At 49.5% G+C, this 22,798-nt stretch overlaps 1 protein-coding gene across 1 annotated transcript in view; it reads right to left on the bottom strand.

Annotated features, from left to right (window-relative positions):
* Positions 1-22,566, bottom strand: part of LOC147116826 (uncharacterized) — a 51,116-nt gene extending 28,550 nt beyond the window's left edge. Inside the window, exons 1-8 of the mRNA XM_085987239.1 lie at positions 22,342-22,566; positions 21,624-21,802; positions 21,369-21,466; positions 21,160-21,293; positions 20,886-21,075; positions 20,495-20,642; positions 20,271-20,343; positions 19,523-19,636 (exon numbers count right to left, since the gene is read on the bottom strand). Coding sequence (XP_085843365.1) covers positions 19,523-19,636; positions 20,271-20,343; positions 20,495-20,642; positions 20,886-21,075; positions 21,160-21,293; positions 21,369-21,466; positions 21,624-21,802; positions 22,342-22,564 — 1,159 coding nt within the window. The 5' untranslated portion in view covers positions 22,565-22,566. The remainder of the gene's footprint in view (positions 1-19,522; positions 19,637-20,270; positions 20,344-20,494; positions 20,643-20,885; positions 21,076-21,159; positions 21,294-21,368; positions 21,467-21,623; positions 21,803-22,341) is intronic.
* Between the last annotated feature and the right edge of the window lie 232 nt (positions 22,567-22,798).

Genomic DNA, 22,798 nt, shown 5'->3' with positions numbered 1-22,798 from the left:
TTCACCAGGATGTTACCTGGGATGGAGCGCCTCAGCTATGAAGAGAGGCTGGACAGGCTGGAGTTGTTTTCCTTGGAGCAGAGAAGGCTGAGGGGGGACCTGATTGAGGTGTACAAAATAATGAGGGGCATAGATAGGGTAGATAAAGAGGAACTTTTCCCCTTAGTGGGGGGGTCAATAACAAGGGGGCATAGATTCAGGGTAAGGGGCAGGAGATTTAGAGGGGATTTGAGGAGGAACTTTTTCACCCAGAGGGTGGTTGGAATGTGGAACTCAATGCCTGAAAGGGTGGTGGAGGCAGGAACCCTCACAACATTCAAGAAGCATTTGGATGAGCACTTGAAATGCCATTGCATACAAGGCTATGGACCAAATGCTGGAAAATGGGATTAGACTGGACAGGGATGGATGGGCGGCGCAGACACGATGGACCGAAGGGCCTCTTTCTGTGCTGTAAAACTCTATGACTCTATGACATTGTGAAAGGTGCTACAGAAATGCAAGTCTGCCCCTTTCCTGCAAGGACCCTTATTGTTTGCCAGTCAGTGAGACCAGCATCAGTCCTTCACCCTGCAGCCACAGGTAGCCCCAGTCTGGGGGTTCCAGCAGTAACTTGGATGGTCAGCAGACTTTGTGGGGGGGGTGGTTAGGGAGCAGCGGGCAGGGCGGGGGTCAATGAGTTTGCGCACCTAGCTTTCTCTTGGGGGCCCAGGACACTCAGCACCAGAGCTCTGAGGGAATTGGTTCCAGAATTATACAGCAGTGAGGCTGAAGCCCCTTCACATGGGCAAACACTGAAGGTCAAATTCTCAGCTTGAACTTTTAAATTTCATACAGACATTCTGTGCATTAACAGCATTCTCTCTGCGCTTCTCACAAGAGCTCCCCCTTGCCCACGTGTAGGGGCGTGTAGCTTCTCTCCACTACTTACACAGGTCCCATGAGAAAGATCAGGGATTTTGAGCCTGTCCCAATGGGTGCAGCAAAAACCTGGTGGCACTACAATCCTCCCTTAGGGAGACCACTAGGAACGCTGGTGTGGGAAATGGAAAGGAGGGTAGATGATGCTGAAGAGGGAGCATTAAATCAGATTTCCCATCCACTGGACATGAAATGGACAGCAAGTCCAAGTTACAAAGCCCTGTGCCATACTCCACCTGGAAGAGACTGATGGGACAGTGTAGAGAGGTTATTGGGCTGAAAGTGGCGTACTGTGGCTGCAGTGTGTACCATCTACAAGATGCACTGCAGCAACTCGCCAAGGCTTCTTTGACAGCACCTCCCAAACCCACGACCTCTTCCACCTAGAAGGACAAGGGCAGCAGGCGCATGGGAACACCACCACCTCCAAATTCCCCTCCAAGTTACACTATCCTGACTTGGAAATATATTGTCGATCCTTCATCGTCACTGGATCAAAGTCCTGGAACTCCCTAATAGCACTGTGGGAGCACTTTCACCACACGGACTGCAGTGGTTCAAGACGGCAGCTCACCACCTCCTCAAGGGCAATTAGGGATGGGCAATAAATGCCAGCCTTGCCAGTGACACCCACATCTCAAACACATTTTTAAAAACTGACCCGAGAATGCTGGCCATCAGTGTCATTTGCCATCGTCTCTCCGGCCCGTGTTCCAGTGCACCATCAGGAACCAATTAGAAATTAGTTTGCATTCCCTTCCTGGGTCCCTCTCAAGTTAGATATTTCATCAGTTTTGCACCAAAAGAGCAAATTGTATCAGCGAGTGAACACTGAACCGAGCCCATTCGATTTATATCCCTCGTTACCAGAGTTAAACCTGAAGCTCAACCTTGGCCATTCCAATTGTCCTAACATTCGCAGCCCTGGGGGCATTGGAGGAAAGAAAATTCAATGGCCTAGAAATTCAGTATCGCCACGTTTGGGGCGCTACAGCCGGGTGTTCGCTAAATTTAGCGTCCGGCGCAACTTAGCGCCACCTTCGCCGAAATTGAGTTGCATCGCCCCAAGAGGTTGCTGCTGCGCTAAAGCAGGCGATGCACGCCTATCATAAGGCGCTAAGCCGGCGAGCCGAGGTGCTAACACCAAGGGCGGGCGCAGCGCAGGTGCGGCAAGTTGCTGATTGAAGGCAGACACGCTGGCGCCGGTCAGCTCTTAAAGGGGGAGGGTCGATTTGTTTGGCTGCCACGCCCTGCACACTGCAGCCCTGAAGCAAGGCCTGACCATTGCTGGTTCAACAGTTCAATGCCCAGGACAATGGAGATGGCTAGGAAGCGAGCGGAGCGCTTCAGCGAGGGTGCCGAGGCTACCGGTTGGCGCAGTGGAGCGCAGGCGACCTGTCCTCTTCCCTGACAGTGGGAGGAGGCTGCTTCCCAGCAAGTACCGAAAAGCCTGGAGGAAGGTGGCAAACAGGGTGACCACCAACAGCATGGTTGCCAGGACTCCAGTTCAATGCAGAAAAAATTTCAACGACCTCACTCGGGTTATCAGGGTGAGTACCCTTTCCACTATCCTCTTCATCCCGGCATGTGCACCTAAGTTTCTGGCCAAAGGGACCTGAAAACCCCAATGCCCAGCCCTCATCCAAGAGCTATGGGACTCTCATGAAAACCACTTGCACATTCAGCACTTTACACACTGTCAGGGCTATTCCACCATGGGAGGCAGTGCAGGCAAGATGAGGGCTTGACACTGTCAGGGCTATTTCACCATGGGAGGCAGTGCAGGCAAGATCAGGGCTTGACACTGTCAGGGCTATTCCACCATGGGAGGCAGTGCAGGCAAGATGAGGGCTTGACACTGTCAGGGCTATTCCACCATGGGAAGCAGTGCAGGCAAGATCAGGGCTTGACATTGTACTCAGAGGCCGTCCTTTCTCTTGCAGGGCAAGCTGGCCCACAATCCCAGGCAGCAGCTACGGACTGGGGGAGGCCATCCTGACCTCAAACAACTCAGCGACCTGGAGCAGCGTGTGGAGCGCATTATGGCAGGCCGGCTGATTGGCCCCGTCGCCAGTGGAGATGCTGACCCTGTTCTGGACAGCAATGGTAAGGTCATCACCTTTTTGACCTCTCTCTTTCCACTTGTGCCTCACACCAGCATCCTTTGCCACTATCGAACCAATGCAGTGCATAGCAGCACTCATGCCTCCCTCGCTGCTGCCCTGTCCTCACTCTAAAGCAACTCTTGTGCCTCCCTGCTTTCAGATGTTGATTCGCCAGGTGAGGAGGCGGCCCCTCAAGCTGCCACTGTCAGTGATTCTGAATTCAAGGAGGAGGAAGAGGAAGCTGGCCCATCAGTGACACCCTCAGCCGAGGCAGCCCATGGCCATGATGGGGACACGTCTTCCCTGGAGGGGAGCAGGGGGGAAGGGTCTGAGGAGAGTGAAGCTCCTGGGCCCAGCGGGCAGCAGCAACGCGGGAGCGGTGGGGAAGCTCGGCGGCCTTCTCCCCAGAGGGTGAGTGCGGCCTCCAGTCCTGCTACGGTGAGCGCAGAGGAGTTGCGGCTCCTTGGTGAAATGGGCATCCAGGCTGAGCGCAGGCACACTGAGCTCATGGCTACAGTGGCAATGATGCCTGACTCCATAGAGTCACTGGCAAGGAGTGTTCAGGAATTCGGGGCAGCACAGGCCAGGAGTCTGCAGGAATTCAGGGCAGCGCAGGCCAGGGGTCTGCAGAAATTCAGTGCAGCACAGGCAAGGAGTCTGCAGGACTTCGCGGCAGCACAGGCTAGGAGTCAGCAGGACTTCGCTGCATCACAGGCGGCTTCCAGCCAAGTGCTCAGTCGTGCCGTGCATTCACTGGCTGGTCTGATGCAGACACAGATCAGGGCCACACGGGCACTAACTGCTGACACCCTCGCTGGATCGGCGAGGCATCGCCGGGGTCTCGCCGTGCCGCAGAAGCCCAGCAGTCTGTGCTTCAGCAGATTGCTGCGCATGCTGCAGTGCTGGCCCGTGCGAATGCCAGTGTATCAGCCGACCAGGGAGTGCCTGTGCTCTGTCAGGTTGGCAGCATTCCTCCTCCACTGCAGCTGCCATCACCCGTAGGACAGACTGCTGCCGCCCAAGCAGAGTTGGAGCAGACAGCAGCCAGGCCCTCCAAGCCCAGAGCTGGTCCAGGCCGTCCCCCAAGGGCATCTGCCGTCTCACCATCTGACCCTCAGCAGCCTTCCCCCAGCCTTGCTGCAGCCACTGAGGTCCCATTGAGGAGGAGCTGCAGGGCGGGAAGGGGCCACTCGCGGAAGTGAGGCAGATCACCCTCGCAGGGAAAAAAGTAGGTGTGGCCAAATGTTGTGTTTACATATGAAGGCCGAGAATGTTCTTTTTATATATGAAGGCTGAGACTGTTGGGTTTGTTTTTTATATGAGGGCCAGGAATGTTGTGTTTGTTTTTTATATGCGGGGCAGGAATGTTTGTTTTTTATATGAAGGCCAAGGATCATGGTCATTTTTGTTTAACTGTTTTTTTGATTTTCTGAAGGTTGTGAGAGCCAGTTATGTCTCTGACTGTTTTTTGGGGGGTTTATCTGAATTAGTTTGTCATGCGGGAAGGGCACAGAGTTTACACAATAAAAAATTCCCTTTATTCACATTGTCCATGTTTGCACTTTGAACTAGTTGTTGCCTTAACCGGCTGAGGGCTTGCGGAGCAGCTCCATTCATGTTCTTTCATTGGCACAAGCCATTCCCGGAAAGGGGGCCTAGAACTGAGTTGCAATAAGCCACCGACGGACGGTCCTTGCACTTTGTGCCTCCCTGCCGTCTTGGTTCTCCTCCTCTGGTGGTCCTCCAATGTCTGCTGGCAGTGGCTGAGTCCTGAGGATAGCCAGGTTGTGCAGCATGCATCACACTACAATGAAATGGGAGACTCACTCAGGTGAGTATGGTAGGGCTCCTGTGGCACATAGAAGATAGGAGCAGGCCATTCGGCCCTTTGAGCCTGCTCCACCATTCAATGAGATCATGGCTGATCATCCAAATTCAGTACCCTGTCCCGGCCTTCTCCCCATATCCCTTTAGCCTGAATATATCCAACTACTTCTTGAATATATTTAATGAACTGGCCTCCACCACCCTCTGTGGCAGAGAATTCCACAGGTTCACCACTCTCTGGGTGAAGAAATTCCTCCTCATTTCAGTCCTAAATGACTTACCCCTTATCCTTAGACTATGACCCCTGGTTCTGGACTCCACGGCCATCGGGAACATCCTTCCTGCATCTAGTCTATCCAGGCCTGACAGAATTTATAGGTTTCAATGAGATCCCCTCTCAATCTTCTAAACTCCAATGAGTATAAGCCCAATCGACACAATCTCTCCTCATAAGTCATTCCTGCCACCCCAGGTATCATCCTGATGAATCTTTGCTGCACTCCTTCCATGGCAGGAACAGTCTAGACAGTGGAACCGTTACTTGAGCATAGCAATTGTGTGCTCAATGATGTTCCTGGTAGCTTGATGGCTGTCATTGTATCGCTCTTCAGCAGGGGTGCTAGGCGCAGGGAGCGGGGTCATCAGGCAGGTGCACAAAGGATAGCCCTTGTCCCCGAGAAGCCATCCTCATGGGTGAGCCTGGGCTTCGAAAATGTATGCCACAGAAGTCTGGCGCAGGATGAAGGCATCGTGGCTTCTGCCTGGAAAGCAGGCATTAACAGCTAGTATGAGCTGCCTGTGGTCACACACCAACTGGACGTTGAGTGAATGGTAGCCCTTGTGGTTGCGGTAATCCTCAGCATGCTGTAAAGGTGCCCGTCAAGCCACATGCGTGCAGTCAATGGCGCCCTGCACCACGGGGAATCCCGCTATTCTCCCAAATCTCATTGCACGCTCTTGCTGCTTGTCCAGGGTCATGGGGAAGGACATAAGAAGTAGGAGCAGGAGTAGGGCATACGGCCCTTCAGGCCTGCTCCGCCATTCAATAGGATCATGGCTGATCCGAATCTAGATTCACGTCCACTTCCCTGGCCTCTCCCCGTAACCCCTAATTCCCTTATCTGCTAGGAAATTGTCTATCTCCATTTTTAATTTATTTAATGTTGCAGCTTCCACAGCTCTCTGGGGTAGCAAATTCCATAGATTTCCTACCCTGAGTGAAGAAGTTTCTCCTGATCTCAGTTTTGAAAGCGCAGCCCCTTATTCTTAGATTATCCCCCTAGTTCTAGTCTCACCCATCAGTGGAAACATCCTCCCCGCATCCACCCGATCAAGCCCCCTCACAATCTTATATGTTTCGATAAGATCGCCTCTCATTCTTCTGAACTCCAATGAGTAGAGTCCCAACCTACTCAACCTTTCCTCATACGTCAACCCCCTCATCTCCAGAATCAACCTTCTCTGAACCGCCTCGAGAGCAAGTATATCTTTTCTTAAATATGGAAACCAAAACTGCACGCAGTATTCCAGGTGTGGCCTCAACAATACCCTGTATAACTGCAGCAAGACTTCCCTGTTTTTATACTCCTTCCCCCTTGCAATAAAAGCCAAGATTCCATTGGCCTTCTTGATCACCTGCATACTAACTTTTTGTGTTTCATGCACCAGGACCCCCAGATCCCTTTGTACTGTAGCACTTTGCAGTTTCTCTCCATTTAGATAATAACTTGCTCTTTGATTTTTTCTGCCAAAGTGCATAACCTCACACTTTCCAACATTATATTGCATCTGCCAAATCTCTGCCCACTCACTTAGCCTGTCTATGTCCTTTTGCAGGTTTTTTATGTCCTCCTCACTCATTGCTTTCCCTCACATCTTTGTACCGTCGGCAAACTTGGATATGTTGCACTCGGTCCCTTCCTCCAAATCGTTAATATAGATTGTAAAGAGTTGGGGTCCCAGCACTGACCCCTGCGGAACACCACTAGTTACCGATTGCCAGCCCGAGAATGAACCATTTATCCCAACTCTTTGTTTTCTGTTAGATAGCCAATCTTCCACCTATGCCAGTATATTACCCCCAATCCCATGATTTCTTATCTTGATCAGTAATCTAGTGTGGAACCTTGTCAAATGCCTTTTGGAAGTCCAAATGGACTACATCCACTGGTTCCCCTTTATCCAACCTGTATGTTACATCCTCAAAGAACACGAGTAAATTTGTCAAACATGACTTCTGTAATGAAATGTGTTTGGCTTGCCTGTATTCGTTTTGCACTCATGTATATTACCCTCCCCCACACGGTGTATAGTTTCACTTCCTCTTTCCTGACTAACCTGTAATGTTCCAGGTCTTGGCTCTTGGCTCCGCCCCTGACTTCTCTTACATAAAGATCCCAGGATCTGTATGACTCATTCCTGCGAGCCAGTCAGTGTGTTGAGATGTTAGCTCTGATCTTAGTGATTAAAAGCCAACTTGTTAAAGTCTAAAACTGCTAGTTTTGTGGTTATTGAAGGCACATCAATTTTAATCACTGAAGAATACTAGGGTGGATCGACTCCTAAAACCAGAGCGTCTGGACTTGGATCCATATTCTGCTGAAGCATCAAATCAATTTGGACACTGGCTCAAATGCTTCGAACTCTTCGCGAGGGCCTCATCCGCTAGCAAGGTAGATAAACTGAGTCTACTGACTACTCGCGTTAATCATCGGATTTATTCGTCCATCCGGGACGCCACCTCTTACATGGAGGCCATCACTATCCTGAAGGCCCAATACCAGAGGCCAGTAAACAAAGTGTACGCCAGACATCTGCTGGCTACACGCAAGCAGCGACCTGAGGAATCAATGGACGATTTCTTACAGGGCCTAAAGGACTTGGTCCGGGACTGTAACTGCAAGGCCGTGATGGCCAACGCGTACTCTGACGAATTGGTCCGCGATTCCACACCCGTTGACAAAATCCATGATGGACATACAGGTAAACGGGAATTTAACGAAATGTTTAATTGACTGTGGGAGTACCGAGAGTTTTATCCACCCTAGCCTGGTACGGCAGCACTCATTAACGGTAACCCCTACACGGAGCAGAATTGCTATGGCTGCTAAGCCCCACATTTCGGACATTTTGGGCTACTGTGTGGTAACACTGACTGTAAAAGGCACGGACTACAAGGATTTTAAAATCCTCGTGATGCCAGAACTCTGTTAATGTAACCTTGGGCCTGGACTTCCAGTGCCACCACGAAAGTGTCACGCTAGCATATGGCGGGTCCCAGCCGCCACTCACAGTCTGTGGCCTATCAACCTTAAAAATCAGCCCGCCCTCTTTATTCGCTAATCTCGCTCCGAACTGTAGGCCCATAGCGACCAAAAGTAGACGGTACAGTCTGGAAGACAGACACTTTATCAAGGCGGAAGTGGACAGACTCCTGCGGGAAGGCATTATTGAATGCAGTACCAGTCCGTGGCGTGCCCAAGTAGTCATAGTTAAAAATAGCGAAAAGAAACGGATGGTAATTGACTACAGCCAGACTGTTAATATTTATACCCAGCTGGATGCCTACCCTTTACCCCGCATATCAGAAATGGTCAACCAGATCGCGCAATACTGAGTCTTCTCGACTATCGACCTCAAATCCGCGTATCACCAGCTCCCCATTAGAACGGAGGACCGCCCATACACCGCCTTCGAGGCGAACGGATGCCTCTACCATTTTCTCAGAGTGCCCTTCGGGGTAACAAATGGGGTCTCGGTCTTCCAACGTGAGATGGACCGCATGGTTGACGAGAATAAACTACAAGCTACCTACCCCTATCTGGAGAATGTCTCTATCTGCGGGCACAACCAGCAAGACCACGATCTAAATCTTGCGAGATTTTTAAAAACTGCCCTAAAGCTGAATCTAACCTACAACGAAGACAAATGTGTCTTCAACACAACCTGTCTCTGTATCCTCGGCTGTGTGGTGGAAGATGGTGTAATTGGACCGGACCCTGACCGATTACACACCCTAAAAAGAACTGCCCCTGCCACACAATCCCAAAGCTTTAAAAAGGTGCCTGGGATTTTTTTCGTATTATGCCCAATGGGTGCCCAATTACTCTGATAAGGCCCGACCCCTCATTAAATCGACGTCCTTCCCACTATCAGCTGAAGCTCGGGTGGCTTTCACCAGTATCAAACAGGACATTGAAAGGGCTGCACAGTGTGCAGTGGACGAAAGCATTCCCTTTCAAGTCGAAAGCGATGCGTCAGGCTTTGCTTTAGCTGCAACCCTCAATCAGGCTGGGAGACCTGTGGCCGCCTTCTCCCGAACCCTTCAGGGACCTGAAATCAGGCACTCTTCTGTCGAGAAGGAGGCACAGGCTATAGTGCAGGCAGTGCGGCACTGGAGACACTACCTAGCCGGCAAACGTTTCACCCTGCTCACCGACCAGCGGTCGGTGGCTTTCATGTTTAATAACAAACAAAAGGGGCAAAATCAAGAATGACAAAATACTCAGGTGGAGGATCGAACTATCCACGTTCGACTATGATATTATGTACAGGCCGGGAGCCCTTAATGAACCCCCAGACGCCCTATCACGGGGAATGTGTGCCAGCATTCATACGGACAAATTACAGGGTCTCCACAACGACCTCTGTCACCCAGGGGGTCACCCGACTATACCATTTTATAAAGTCCCGCAATCTACCCCACTCCATCGAGGTGGTCAGGGCAATGACCAGAGCCTGCCGCATCTGTGCGGAATGCAAGCCTCGTTTCTACAGGCCTGACCGTGCACACCTTATCAAAGCCACACGGCCATTCGAGCGCCTAAGTCTGGACTTCAAGGGACCCCTTCCCTCTGCCGACCGTAACGTATACTTCCTCAATATCATCGATGAATATTCCCGCTTCCCCTTCGCCATTCCCTGCCCAGACATGACCACTGCCACGGTCATCAAGTGTCTCTGTAATCTATTCTGCATGTTTGGCATGCCGAACTACATACACAGCGATAGGGGGACGTCATTTATGAGTGACGAACTGCGCCAGTTCTTGCTCTCAAAGGGGATAGCCACTAGCAGAACCACTAGCTACAACCCCCGGGGTAATGGGCAAGTGGAAAGGGAGAATGCTACTGTTTGGAAGGCTGTCACGTTAGCCTTAAAGTCAAAAGGCCTTCCGACCTCCCGCTGGCAGGAAGTCCTCCCAGACGTGCTCCACTCCATAAGGTCTCTGTTATGTACAGCCACTAACGCTACCCCTCACGAAAAGATGTTTGTTTTCCCCCGGAAATCTACCTCGGGCATATCTCTACCCGCGTGGCTGATGTCTCCGGGGACAGTACTATTGCGGAAGCACGCGAGAGGCCATAAAACGGACCCCCTTGTGGAAAAGGTACAGCTCCTCCATGCAAACCCTCAGTACGCCTATATCGAATACTCTGACGGGTGAGAGGACACTGTTTCCATAAAAGACCTCGCTCCCTCGGGGAGCGGAGAGAACGATGAGAGACTACCCGAGGAAGACCTACACCAAAAAGAGACAGGACGCCCAGAGGTATCAATACCCAACTTTAACCTGGAGGACACTGCAGATAACCTGGAAGACACTGCGGAGGCCCGGACAGCGGAGGAACCAGAATCCACTCCCCTAGAGGCACCCCAACCGGCTTTGCGCCAATCACCGAGAACCGCAAAACCTCCTGACAGACTCACTTATACCAACTTTGAAGAAACATCACCCCAATGGACTAAATCTAAAGAAGGGGTGAATGTAATGAAATGTGTTTGGCTTGCCTGTATTCGTTTTTGCACTCATGTATATTACCCTCCCCCACACAGTGTATAGTTTCACTTCCTCTTTCCTGACTAACCTGGAATGTTCCAGGTCTTGGCTCTGCCCCTGACTTCTCTTACATAAAGATCCCAGGATCTGTATGACTCATTCCTGCGAGCCAGTCAGTGTGTTGAGATGTTAGCTCTGATCTTAGTGATTAATAGCCAACTTGTTAAAGTCTAAAACTTCTAGTTTTGTGGTTATTGAAGGCACATCAACTTCCCCTTCATAAAACCATGCTGACTCTGTCCTATTAAATTATGTTTATCCAAATGCTCTGTTACTGTTTCCTTAATAATGGACTCCAACATTTTGCCAACCACAGATGTTAGGCTAACTGGTCTATAGTTTCCAGCTTTTTGGTCTACTTCCTTTCTTAAATAAGGGTGTTACATTAGCAGTTTTCCAATCTGCCAGGACCTTTCCTGAGTCCAGGGAGTTCTGGAAAATAATCACCAATGCATCCACAATCCCTACTGCCACTTCTCTCAAAACCCTAGGATGTAAGCCATCAGGTCCGGGGGATTTAGCCGCCTTAAGTCCCATTATTTTACTGAGATCATCTCCTTAGTGATTTTAATCGTCTTTAGCTCCTCTCCCCCCTCATTGCCCCCTGTTTGTCTAGTGTTGGGATATTTAGTGCCCTCTACCATAAAGACTGATACAAAATATTTGTTCAGCATCTTTGCCATCTCCATGTTCCCCACCAGTAGTGTCCCGGTCCCATCCTCTAAGGGACCAACGTTCACTTTAGCCACTCTTTTTCTTTTTCTAAATATAGCCGTAGAATCTCTTGCTATAAGAACATAAGAACATAAGAAATAGGAGCAGGAGTAGGCCAATCGGCCCCTCGAGCCTGCTCCACCATTCAATAAGATCATGGCTGATCTGATCCTAACCTCAAATCTTCTATCACTCTGCATCCACCCGAACCCATGTGATCTCCCGGGAGAGGCGAAAAACCAGATAAAGACCCAATGGCCAATTTGGGAGAAAAAAATCTGGGAAATTCCTCTCCGACCCATCTAGGCGATCGAAATTCTTCCAGGAGATCACTGTCCCTATATTTTCTGCAGTACTTACCTTCTGTAAAGGCGATCTCCACCCCAGCCAGGAACAGGAATAAAACCATCTCCTGAAATCTAACAGAATTAGAACACAGTAGGAGCAGAACAAGGCTACACGGCCCCCGGGCCCGCTCCACTACCCACAGGGCCATGACCATTCCGAACCCAGACTCATGTCCAATTTCCTGCCCGCTCCCCGTAACCCTTTATTCCCTTTACTTCTAGGAAACTATCTATTTCTGTTTTAAATTTATTTAATGATGTAGCTTCCACAGCTTTCTGGGGCAGCAAATTCCACAAACCTACCACCCTCTGAGTGAAGAAGTTTCTCCTCATCTCAGTTTTGAATGAGCAGCCCCTTATTTTAAGATTATGCCCCCTAGTTCTAGTTTCACCCATCATTGGGAACATCCTCACCGCATCCACCCGATCAAGCCCCTTCACAATCTTATATGTTTCAATAAGATCGCCTCTCATTCTTCTGAACTCCAATGAGTAGAGTCCCAATCTACTCAACCTCTCCTCATATGACCACCCCCTCATCCCCGGGATTAACCGAGTGAACCTTCTTTGTACTGACTCGAGAGCAAGTATGTCTTTTCTTAAGTATGGACACCAAAACTGTATGCAGTATTCCAGGTGCGGCCTCACCAATACCTTGTACAACTGCAGCAATACCTCCCTGTTTTTATATTCCAACCCCCTAGCAATAAAAGCCAACATTCCATTGGCCTTCTTAATCACTTGCTGCACCTGCATACTAACTTTTTGAGTTTCGTGCACCAGGACCCCCAGATCCCTTTGTACTACAGTACTTTCCAGTTTCTTGCCATTAAGATAATAACTTGCTCTATGATTTTTCCTGCCAAAGTGCATAACCTCACACTTTCCAGTATTGTATTCCATCTGCCAAATCTCTGCCCACTTACTTAGCCTGTCTATGTCCCTTTGCAGGTTTTTTATGTCCTCCTCACTCACTACTTTCCCTCCCATCTTTGTATCATCTGCAAACTTTGATATGTTACACTCGGTCCCCTCCTCCAAATCATTAATATAGATTGTAAAGAGTTGGGGACCCAGCACTGACCCCTGCGGAACACCACTAGTTACTGGTTGCCAATCTGAGAACGAACCATTTATCCCAACTCTCTGCTTTCTGTTAGAGAGCCAATCCTCCACCCACACCAGAATATTACCCCCAATCCCGTGATTTTTTATCTTGAGCAATAATCTTGTGTGGCACCTTGTCAAATGCCTTTTGGAAGTCTAAATACACTACGTCCACTGGTTCCCCTTTATCCACCCTGTATGTTACTTCCTCAAAAAACTCAAGCAAATTTGTTAAACATGACTTCCCCTTCATGAAACCATGCTGAGTTTGCCCTATTAAATTATGTTTATCCAAATGTCCCGTTACTGTCTCCTTAATAATGGACTCTAACATTTTACCAACCACAGATGTTAGGCTAACAGGTCTATAGTTTCCAGCCTTCTGCCTACTACCCTTTTTAAATAAGGGTGTTACATTAGCAGTTTTCCAATCTGCCGGGACCTTTGCTGAGTCCAGTGAGTTTTGGAAAATTATTACCAATGCATCCACAATCCCTACCGCTACTTCCCTCAAGACCCTGGGATGCAAGCCATCAGGTCCAGGGGATTTATCCGCCTTGAGTCCCATTATTTTACCAAGTACCACTTCCTTAGTGATTTTAATCGTATTTAGTTCCTCCCCCCCTAGAGCCCCCTGTTTGTCCAGTGTTGGGATATTCTTAGTGTCCTCTACTGTAAAGACTGATACAAAATAATTGTTCAGTGTTTTTGCCATCTCCATGTTTCCCACCATTAATTTCCCAGTCTCATCCTCTAAGGGACCAACATTTACTTTAGCCACCCTTTTTCTTTTTATATAACTATAGAAACTTTTACTGTCTGTTTTTATATTTTTTGCTAATTTACTTTCATAATCTATCTTCCCTTTCTTAATCAATCTTTGTTATTTTTTGCTGTCTTTTAAAGACTTCCCAATCTTCCATCCTCCCACTAGATTTGGCTACCTTATATGCCCTTGTTTTTAGTCGGATACTATCCTTAATTACTTTACTTAGCCACGGATGGCTATCTTTTCTTTTACACCCTTTTTTCCCCCTCAGTGGAATATATTTTTTTTGGACGTTGTAAAATAACTCCTTAAATGTACACCACTGGTCATGTACCGTCTTACCCTTTAATCTATTTTCCCAGTCCACTAATTAATTCCGCTCTCATACCTTCATAGTCTCCTTTATTCAAGCTCAGCACGCTTGTTTGAGATCCAACCTTCTCACCCTCTAATTGAATATGGAACTCAACCATGTTATGGTCACTCATTCCAAGGGGATCCTTTACTAGGACATTTTTAATTAATCCTGTCTCATTACACAGGACCAAATCTAAGGTTGCTTGCCCCCTGGTCGGTTCAGTTACATACTGCTCAAGAAACCCATCCCTAATACACTCAATGAACTCTTCCTCAAGGCTGCTCTGCCCAATTTGATTTGTCCAGTTAATATGATAATTAAAATCCCCCATAATTATAGCTGTTCCCTTATTACAAGCCTCAACTATTTCCTGATTAATACTCTGTCCAACAGAGTTGCAACTGTTCGGAGGCCTATAGACTACACCCACTAGTGTTTTTTTCCCCTTATTATTCCTTACCTCCACCCAAACTGTTTCACTATCCTGCTCCTTTGACCCAATATCATTTTTCTGTATTAGTGATTCCTTCCTTTATTAACATAGCCACCCCACCTCCTCTCCCTTCCTGCCTGTCCTTCCTGATTGTTAAATAACCTGGTATGTTTAATTCCCAGTCATGGTCACCCTGCAGCCATGTTTCTGTAATGGCCACAAGATCATACCCATATGTCATTATTTGTGCCGTTAACTCATTCATTTTGTTATGAATGCTACGTGCATTCAGATAAAGAACTTTCAAATATGTTTTGTAACACTTAGTTCCTGTTTTTTCCCTTTTTAGTACTTTACTTTTTACTCCATACCTTCTGTCCCTTCCTGACACATTCTGTTTTTTAATTCCCCCACTGCTACCTAAGTCTATGACCTTCTCTGTTGTCATTTCTATTATTTGCTCTCTAGAAACCTCCCCCCCACTAATTAGTTTAAAGCCCTCTCTACAGCCCTAGTTATATGATTCGCCAGGACTCTAGTCCCAGCACTGGCCAAGTGGAGTCCGTCCCAACAGAACAGCTCCCTCCTGTCCCAGTACTGGTGCCAGTGTCCCAAGAAGCAAAACCCATTTCTCCCACACCAGTCTTTGAGCCACGCATTTAACTCTTTAATTTTATTTATCCTAGCCAAATTCGCTCGTGGCTCAGGTAATAACCCAGAGATTATTACCCTTGAGGTTCTGTTTTTTAATTTGACCCCTAGCTGCTCATACTCCTTTAACAGAACCGTCTTCCTTGTCCTATCTACGTCGTTTGTACCAACATGGACCACGACAACTGGATCCTCCCCCTCCCACTGCAAGTTTCTTTCCAGCCCAGAAGAGATGTCCTTAACCCTGGCACCAGGCAGGCAACACAGCCTTCGGGACTCCCGCTCTTGACTGCAGAGAACCCTATCTATCCCCCTAATGATACTATCCCCTACCACTACAACATTTCTTTTTACTCCCTCCACTTGAATGGCCCCCTGTACCATGGTGCTGTGGCCAGGTTGCTCATCCTCCCTGCAGTCCCCGCTCCCGCCCTCACAGGGAGTAAGAACCTCGATCCTGCTGGACAAGAACAAGGGCTGCGTCTCCTTCAACACGACATCCTGGATCCCTGTACCTTCCTCACTCGTAGTCACACCGTCCTGTCCCTGACCACGGACTACATCTGCAGTAATTAACTTCATAGGTGTGACCATCTCCTGAAACATAGAGTCCAGGAACTTCTCCCCCTCCCTGATGTGTCGCAGTGTCCGAAGCTCGGTCTCAAGCTCCATAACATGGAACTGGAGTTCCTCTAGCAGCAAACACTTGTCGCAGATGTAATCACCGTTAGCCTCAATGGGGTTCACCGGCTCCCACATCTCGCAACAGTAACAGATCACCTGCTCCATTCTATATAATTAATTAAATTTCTTATTAGTTATGAAGACCCTGCCCGGATATAGATGATAATATCACACCACTATTCAATAGGACTTACCAACTTAAAGGTATGAAAGAGGAGAAGGAAACCAACCAACCAGCTGATCACCAACCTCCTCCTTGAATACTGTCTGTGGAGCCTGTTTGGTTGACTCGTCTCGCTGCTCCGCCTATGTTTTTATATTTTTTGCTAGTTTACTTTCATAATCTATCTTCCCTTTCTTAATTAATCTTTTAGTTATTGTTTGCTGGCTTTTAAATGCTTCCCAATCTTCTATCCTCCCACTAGATTTGGCTACTTTATATGCCCTTGTTTTCAGTTGGATACTATCCTTTATTACTTTACCAAGCCACAGATGGCTGTCTTTTCTTTTACTCCCTTTTTCCTCAGTGGAATATATTTATCTTGAAAGATGTGAAATATCTCCTTGAATGCAGACCACTGCTCTTGTACCGTCTTACACTTTAATCTGTTTTCCCTGTTTTCCCAGTCCACTTTAGTCAATTCTACTCATACCTTCATAGTCTCCTTTATTTAAGCTCAGTATGCTGGTTTGAGATCCAACTCACCCTCAAACAGAATTTGGAATTCAACCATATTATGGTCACTCATTCCAAGGGGATCCTTTACTAGGACATTTTTTATTAATCCGGTCTCATTACACAGCACCAGATCTAAGATTGCCTGCCCCCTGGTTGGTTCAGTTACATACCGCTCAAGGAACCCATCCCTAATACACTCTATGAACTCTTCCTCAAGGCTGCCATGCCCAATTTGATTAGTCCAGTCAATATGAAAGTTAAAATCCCCCATGATTATAGCTGTTCCCTTATTACAAGCCCCAACTATTTCCGGATTTATAATCCGACCCAGAGAGTTACAACTGTTAGGAGGCCTATAGACTACGCCCACTAGTGACTTCTTCCCCCCCCTTCTTATTCCTCATCTCCACCCAAACTATTTCACTACCCTGATCCTTTGACCCAATATCATTTCTGACTATTGCAGTGATTCCATCCTTGATTAACATAGCAACCCCACCTCCCTTTCCTTCCGGTCTGTCCTTCCTAATAGTTAAATACCCTTGTATGTTTAGTTCCCAGTCATGATTATCTTGCAGCCATGTTTCTGTAATGGCCACCAGATCATACCCATGTGTAGTTATTTGTACCGTCAACTCGTCAATTTTGTTACGAATGCTGCGTGCATTCAGATAAAGAACTTTCAAATATGTTTTGGCAATTTATTCCTGCTTTTACTACTTTACCTTTATTATACATTCTGTCCCTTCCTGACACGCTCTGGTTTTTAATTCCCCCACTGCTACCTTACTCTATTGCCTTCTCTGCTGTCATTTTTAGCTCTTAAAACCTCCCCCCCCCCACTAATTAGTTTAAAGCCCTCTCTGCAGCCCTAGTTATTCGATTCGCCAGCACTCGTCCCAGCACTGGCCAAGTGAAGTGCATCCCAACAGAACAGCTCTCTCTTGTCCCAGTACTGATGCCAGTGTCCAAGGAAGCAAAACCCATTTCTCCCACACCAGGCTTGGAGCCACATATTTAACTAATTTTATTTACCCTAGCCAAATTTGCACGTGGCTCAGGTAGTAATCCAGAGATTATTACCCTTGTGGTTCTGCTTTTTAATTTGACCCCTAGCTGCTCAAACTCACTCAGCAGAACCTCGGTCTTCTGACAAGGGCATTGGTCACCTGCTGGATGCAGCAATGTACCGCGAACTGGGAGATATTGGCAATGTCCCCAATAGCAGATTGGAAGGAGCCAGTGGCATAGAAGTTGAGCCACCATCACCTTCACTGCCACCGACAGACATCCTGCTCCTCATCTGTGGCTGCAGATCTCTGCGAAGCAGGTGGCAGATCTCAGTGACCACCTCCCTTCTGCATCACAGCCTCCAAACACTACTCCTCAGACATGTTCAGATATGAGAACTGCTGGCGGTATAGCCTGGGTGGGTAAGGCCTCCTGTGCCAACACCTGTTGGCCCTGCTGTCTGGCCACGATTGGCACTCACGGCATCCAAGTCGTTTGAATGCAATGCAGAAAGCCAACGTTTCCACCCATTGCAGCCCCTATTAGATGTGGTGACTCTAGGCTGTGGCACTGAAAGTTAAATCCAAGTACAAAGCTCTGGCCTAAAGCCAGAAGTACCTGTGCGAGCACTGAGTCAAAGCAGAAAGCTCTCCCCTTGTCTCTCCCAGAAGGATTGGCACAAAATGGCTGCCACTTATAATGCAGGAGGAGTCCCCTTTAAATAGCACCCCCCGCAGCAACTGGGAACCGTTCCCCCTACCAGTCGCTGGGGCGCCAGGCGCACAGAGGGGGTGCCACTGAAGTTCCAGATCAGGGAACACCAAGGACGTTGCACCATGAAATGACTTCAGGATCTGTGCGCGCTTCTGAGTGGGCACTGCAGTTTTGCGCTGCCGCTAAATCTTGACTGAAGTTCACGAGAGGCGCAGATCGCGCCATGCCTGGGTGCTAGCTGCTTTGCGCCCCACTTCTCCGGCGCTAACAACTGAATTTCTAGCCCAATGTTTCCACTGCCGCTTTAGTGAGGCCCAACCCAACCATTTATTGTAGTTTATCTGTAGAGAATGCCAGTCACATGTACCCACATCACCCCTGACCAGTGAAACAACGGGAGCCTGGAGACCTGTATCTCTGCCAGGCTCCAGTCACAGATCCAGTAATCTCCAAGCATCTGGACTTCAAGACTAAGTGTGATGGAATACTCTCCACTTGCCTGGATGAGTACAGATCCAACACCACTTGAAGCGCTACTCCATCCAGGACAAAGCAGCCCACTTGATTGGCACCCCATCCACCATCTTACACAATCACTGCCCCACCGGTGCACTGTGGACCATCTACAAGATGCACTGCAGCAACTCGCCAAGGCTGCTCCAGCAGCACCTCCCAAACCGGTGACCTCTTCCACCTAGAATGACAAGGGCAGCAAGTGCATGGGAACACCACCACCTACAAATCACAACATCCTGACTTGGTAATACAGTATCGCTATTCCTTCATCACTGGGTCAAAATCCTGAAACTCCCTCCCTAACAGCACTGGGAGTGTATCTTCACCACAGACTGTAGCAGTTCAAGAAGGCACCTCACCACCACCACCACCACCAGGGCAATAAACGCTGCCCTTGCAGTGACACCCACATCCCAGGAACGAATAGAAAACTGCTCTGGAACTCAAATTTGGCTGATTTCTTTTTGGGAGGCACAATTGTTAAGGCAGCTGAGAGAAGCGGCCCAATAGATTCCCAAAACAGGCTACCAATTAACACAAGGACAGTAAAATCCAGCCAGAACTTTGAATATAACGAGATCAGGTTTCATGTATAACAGGGGTTTATTATCCAACAGACACATCTACAGTTCCACGGAGCTGCACTCGGAGCCCACCCTGCGGCGATGGTCCATTTTCCACATGGCAACAGTCCCGACCAACAGGGCCACGGAGAGCAGAGCTACCCCAACCGCGACTCCAGGAAGAACACGGGAGGGGGAATCAGCAGCAGCATCTGTGGGGAGAAGGGAGGGTTAGATGGGCACTAGTTACTCCATCACTAGAGTGTAGCAGGGGCCTCCTTTACCTTTCTCTTCCTGGTGGATCCCAGCAGCCAATCTCTCCTCATCTTCCAGGAAAATGATGGCTCCATCAGCAGTCACCAAGGACCCAGCCCGGTCATCGGCGCTTCTTCGCCTCTCTGGGGGAGACAAGAGGCAGAGACAAGAGTTCAAGGTGGGCGATTCAATGTGCAGCTGTCTGAAGCCCCAAATCAGATGGTCAATCCGATGGCCCAATGCAAAACCCTCGGGCAGTGAGTACCGGAGTGAGATTGTACTAGTTAAATACGGTTCCCTCACTGTCAGACTAAGAATCACTCCCTATTCTCAGAAAGACCCGCTTCAACCCAGCAAAGTTTGCAGTCGTTGACGGGTCCAATGGCCAGTCTGGTCTCCTGGGGGCGGGGGAGGAAAAGTGACACGTTTTAAGCACTAGTTTGACCAGCGGTTACACTGGACATACACACATTGCCCAAGTCTCCCCCAGATATCGGTTCGGTTCCACCCTGGAACTCCCGGTGACAGCAGGATGCTAGATCAATGTGTAAGGCCAGAGGTGGATTCCATTCAGAACCAGTGCAAGATGTGCTCAGAGCCGCTGAGCCAGATTGCCATCCTGCTGTAGACTAACTGGGATAGAGTTGAGCGGGCAGATTGAGGACACTGCTCCTGTGCCCACTGTTGGGCCCTTGCCGAGTGAGCCCAGTGTCCAGATGCCCCACACCCACCCTTCCCCATCAGGGTTCAGTTTCTAGTCAGATCCCAGCTACTTACTGGGGCTGCAGGGAGCCGTGCAGTTCTCTCGGGTGGAAGGGAAGCAAACCTCAGCACTGCAGTGGAAGTGAACCTGGAAAGAGACAGTGCGGTGTGGTCAGTGCCACAGCTCCCAGTCAGGAGATTCATGCTTCTACAGTCAAAGGGTCAACAGGGGCCTCCTCACTGTGAGCAAGACCCAGGGAACAAGTTCAACCAAGAGAGCAAGACTGAAGGAAACTCACCTCCCCGCTCAGAGCCCGGCCCGAAACTTGGTCCCAGAAAGCGAAAGTGCTGACTACAAACCGATTCTGGTGAGTTGGGAACGGCGAATGGGAAGCGGCGTCTACCGGGAGGAGGCGGGTTTTGTAATTGTCTCCAGTAAAGGGGCACCTGGAACAGAGAAAGAGCGGGTTATATGGAGAGGGCACCTGGAACTCCCAACTACAGAGTTACAGCGGCACATCAAAGCAAAGTCCCGAGATTAGACGAGATAAAGAAACCAGTCCATTCAAGTCACCAATCGTCAACCTGGAGCTCAGATTGGTTTGATTATTGGCCGTTCCTTCACCCAGTCCATGTCGCCCCCCTCCCCGATCACCAGCCTGCCCCAAGGTCCCTCACTCGCTGCCTTACCTGCCCACCAGGAGGTCCCATCGGAGCCCCGAATGCGGCTCGGGGGTGGGGGTCGCCCAGCAGTCATTGAGCACCAGCACAAGGGACGGATCGTTCCGGTTCAGGACTCGAACCTCCACAAACACGGGGTCCCGGAGCACACTCAGGATCGGGTAGTCACTGGCCACGTACCAGCTCCGGTAGCCACCATCTGGAAAGAGAAGACGATGAAGGACGGCCACTATTTGGAGAGAGAGCCTGAAGTTGGACACTAACCATCAGCAGCACTCGCTACCTCTCGCTATTCTCAGCTCCAGAACCAGGATCCCGGCCTCAGTGGCAGGCAGTGGCGGAGAAAGGCTGTAAACTCTGGGCTTCACCTGCAATTCAGACTCCTGGCTCCCCTTGTAACTGCACTGGACATGGAGCCTGCAAGAGAACGGACACGGCTGGAGAATTCAGCTCCTCACCTTCTCTACCCGCTCCATGTGCTCCCAGTCTCACCTGAAGGGGCTGTCCCGGGTCACCGATCCCAAAGCTCCATCCAAGATCTCAAACTGACCCAACACATCCGTTTCATAGACGGCGTTCACCCCGTCCAGCTACAAGAGACAGAAGACCATCATTACAGAGAAATTGAGCAAGTCTGCCATTGCCTTATCACATGTAGTGTCTTTAAGGGCCCCCATTGCCCTTTAGACCCCCTCTTTCCCACCCGACTGACAGCCATTGATGGGGCTCCCGGCCCACAATACCTACCCGCTGAGTAGTGCCACACTCAGTGACTGCGAACTGAAAGAGCACAGTGTCTGCAGAGGCCACGGTCGGACTGCACTCCGCTCCGTGTCCATTCTTCAGATGGACCGTTGTCAGGTCTACAGGAGGCAGCGTCAAATCCTTGGAGATGGCGATCAGGACCCGCCCATCCTTGGTGCACACTGCAGGAGAGTGTCAATGAAAGGCGGTTAGTTGCTGCACGGGGAATGGCAAGGGAACCGTTACCGGGAGGGGGAGAAACTCCGCCCAGCGCAGCACCAGCTTCTAGTTTCCTTCTCTCCCCGTCCACACCCCAATTCTCCATCTAATGGAGACGGGTCACCAACTCCATCCCTACTGGACTGGTTACACAAGACCGGCATCAAATCCCCAGCCTGTCCGGTCAGTGCCAGCCAGGGACTGATCTTCACTCTGCCCTCCTATCCTGGGGCGCAATTCAACCATCAGAAGTCCCAAGTCGCATAGAGAAGGAAGGAGAGATCCTGGGTCAGGATCTCAATGATCAGACTTTCAAACTGTAGAACTGAACACGGTTCCTAAATCCGCCAGCTCCCGGACTGGAGAGGTTGGAGACTCCAGCTGATGTTTCAGGACAGGAGGAGAGAGAGGATACTGTCCAGGGAATCCCCAGTGCAGTTGGATTGCGGCTGGTCCTGGGAAGCCCTGGCCCAGAATATAGGCGAGCCGAGAATACACCCACCTGGCAGATTGTGGAGTGAATAGAAACACGGCGGCACATCCCGGCTCCCGGCATCAAAGCAGCAGCCTCTCCGCACACACTCACTGCCTTCAATTCCCCCAAACCCGCAGTCTTGGCGGAATTTGGGAGACAGCCAACATTGATCGGCGGGGAGAAGGAGAGAGGGCGGCTGAGATGAACAGATTGTAAGAAAGAACAAGCCCAGAACCCGCAGCCCCTCCATTCTAACAAGCAAGGCTCCCAGGTAAGTGAGGCTGTAGAGCCGACTCCCCCTTTTTATCCCCTGTTTAACCGGCAGTAAATGAATGGTCTCATTGGCCCACGGGCTCCCCATGTGAACCCGCATTCCCACGGGGCACACGGAGATATTGGGGCCTGGCTGCCGAGCTCTGGAGCAGTTGGCCTTGGAGAGGAGGGGGTCGTCCAGCCAGATTGCCTGCCTCTCTTCCACGGCCAT

Source organism: Somniosus microcephalus, chromosome 5, assembly GCF_052327205.1.
Source record: "Somniosus microcephalus isolate GS21.2 chromosome 5, FLI_Smic_1.0, whole genome shotgun sequence".
NCBI classification, from domain to species: domain Eukaryota; kingdom Metazoa; phylum Chordata; class Chondrichthyes; order Squaliformes; family Somniosidae; genus Somniosus; species Somniosus microcephalus.
This window is presented reverse-complemented; position numbering and strand designations above follow the sequence as displayed.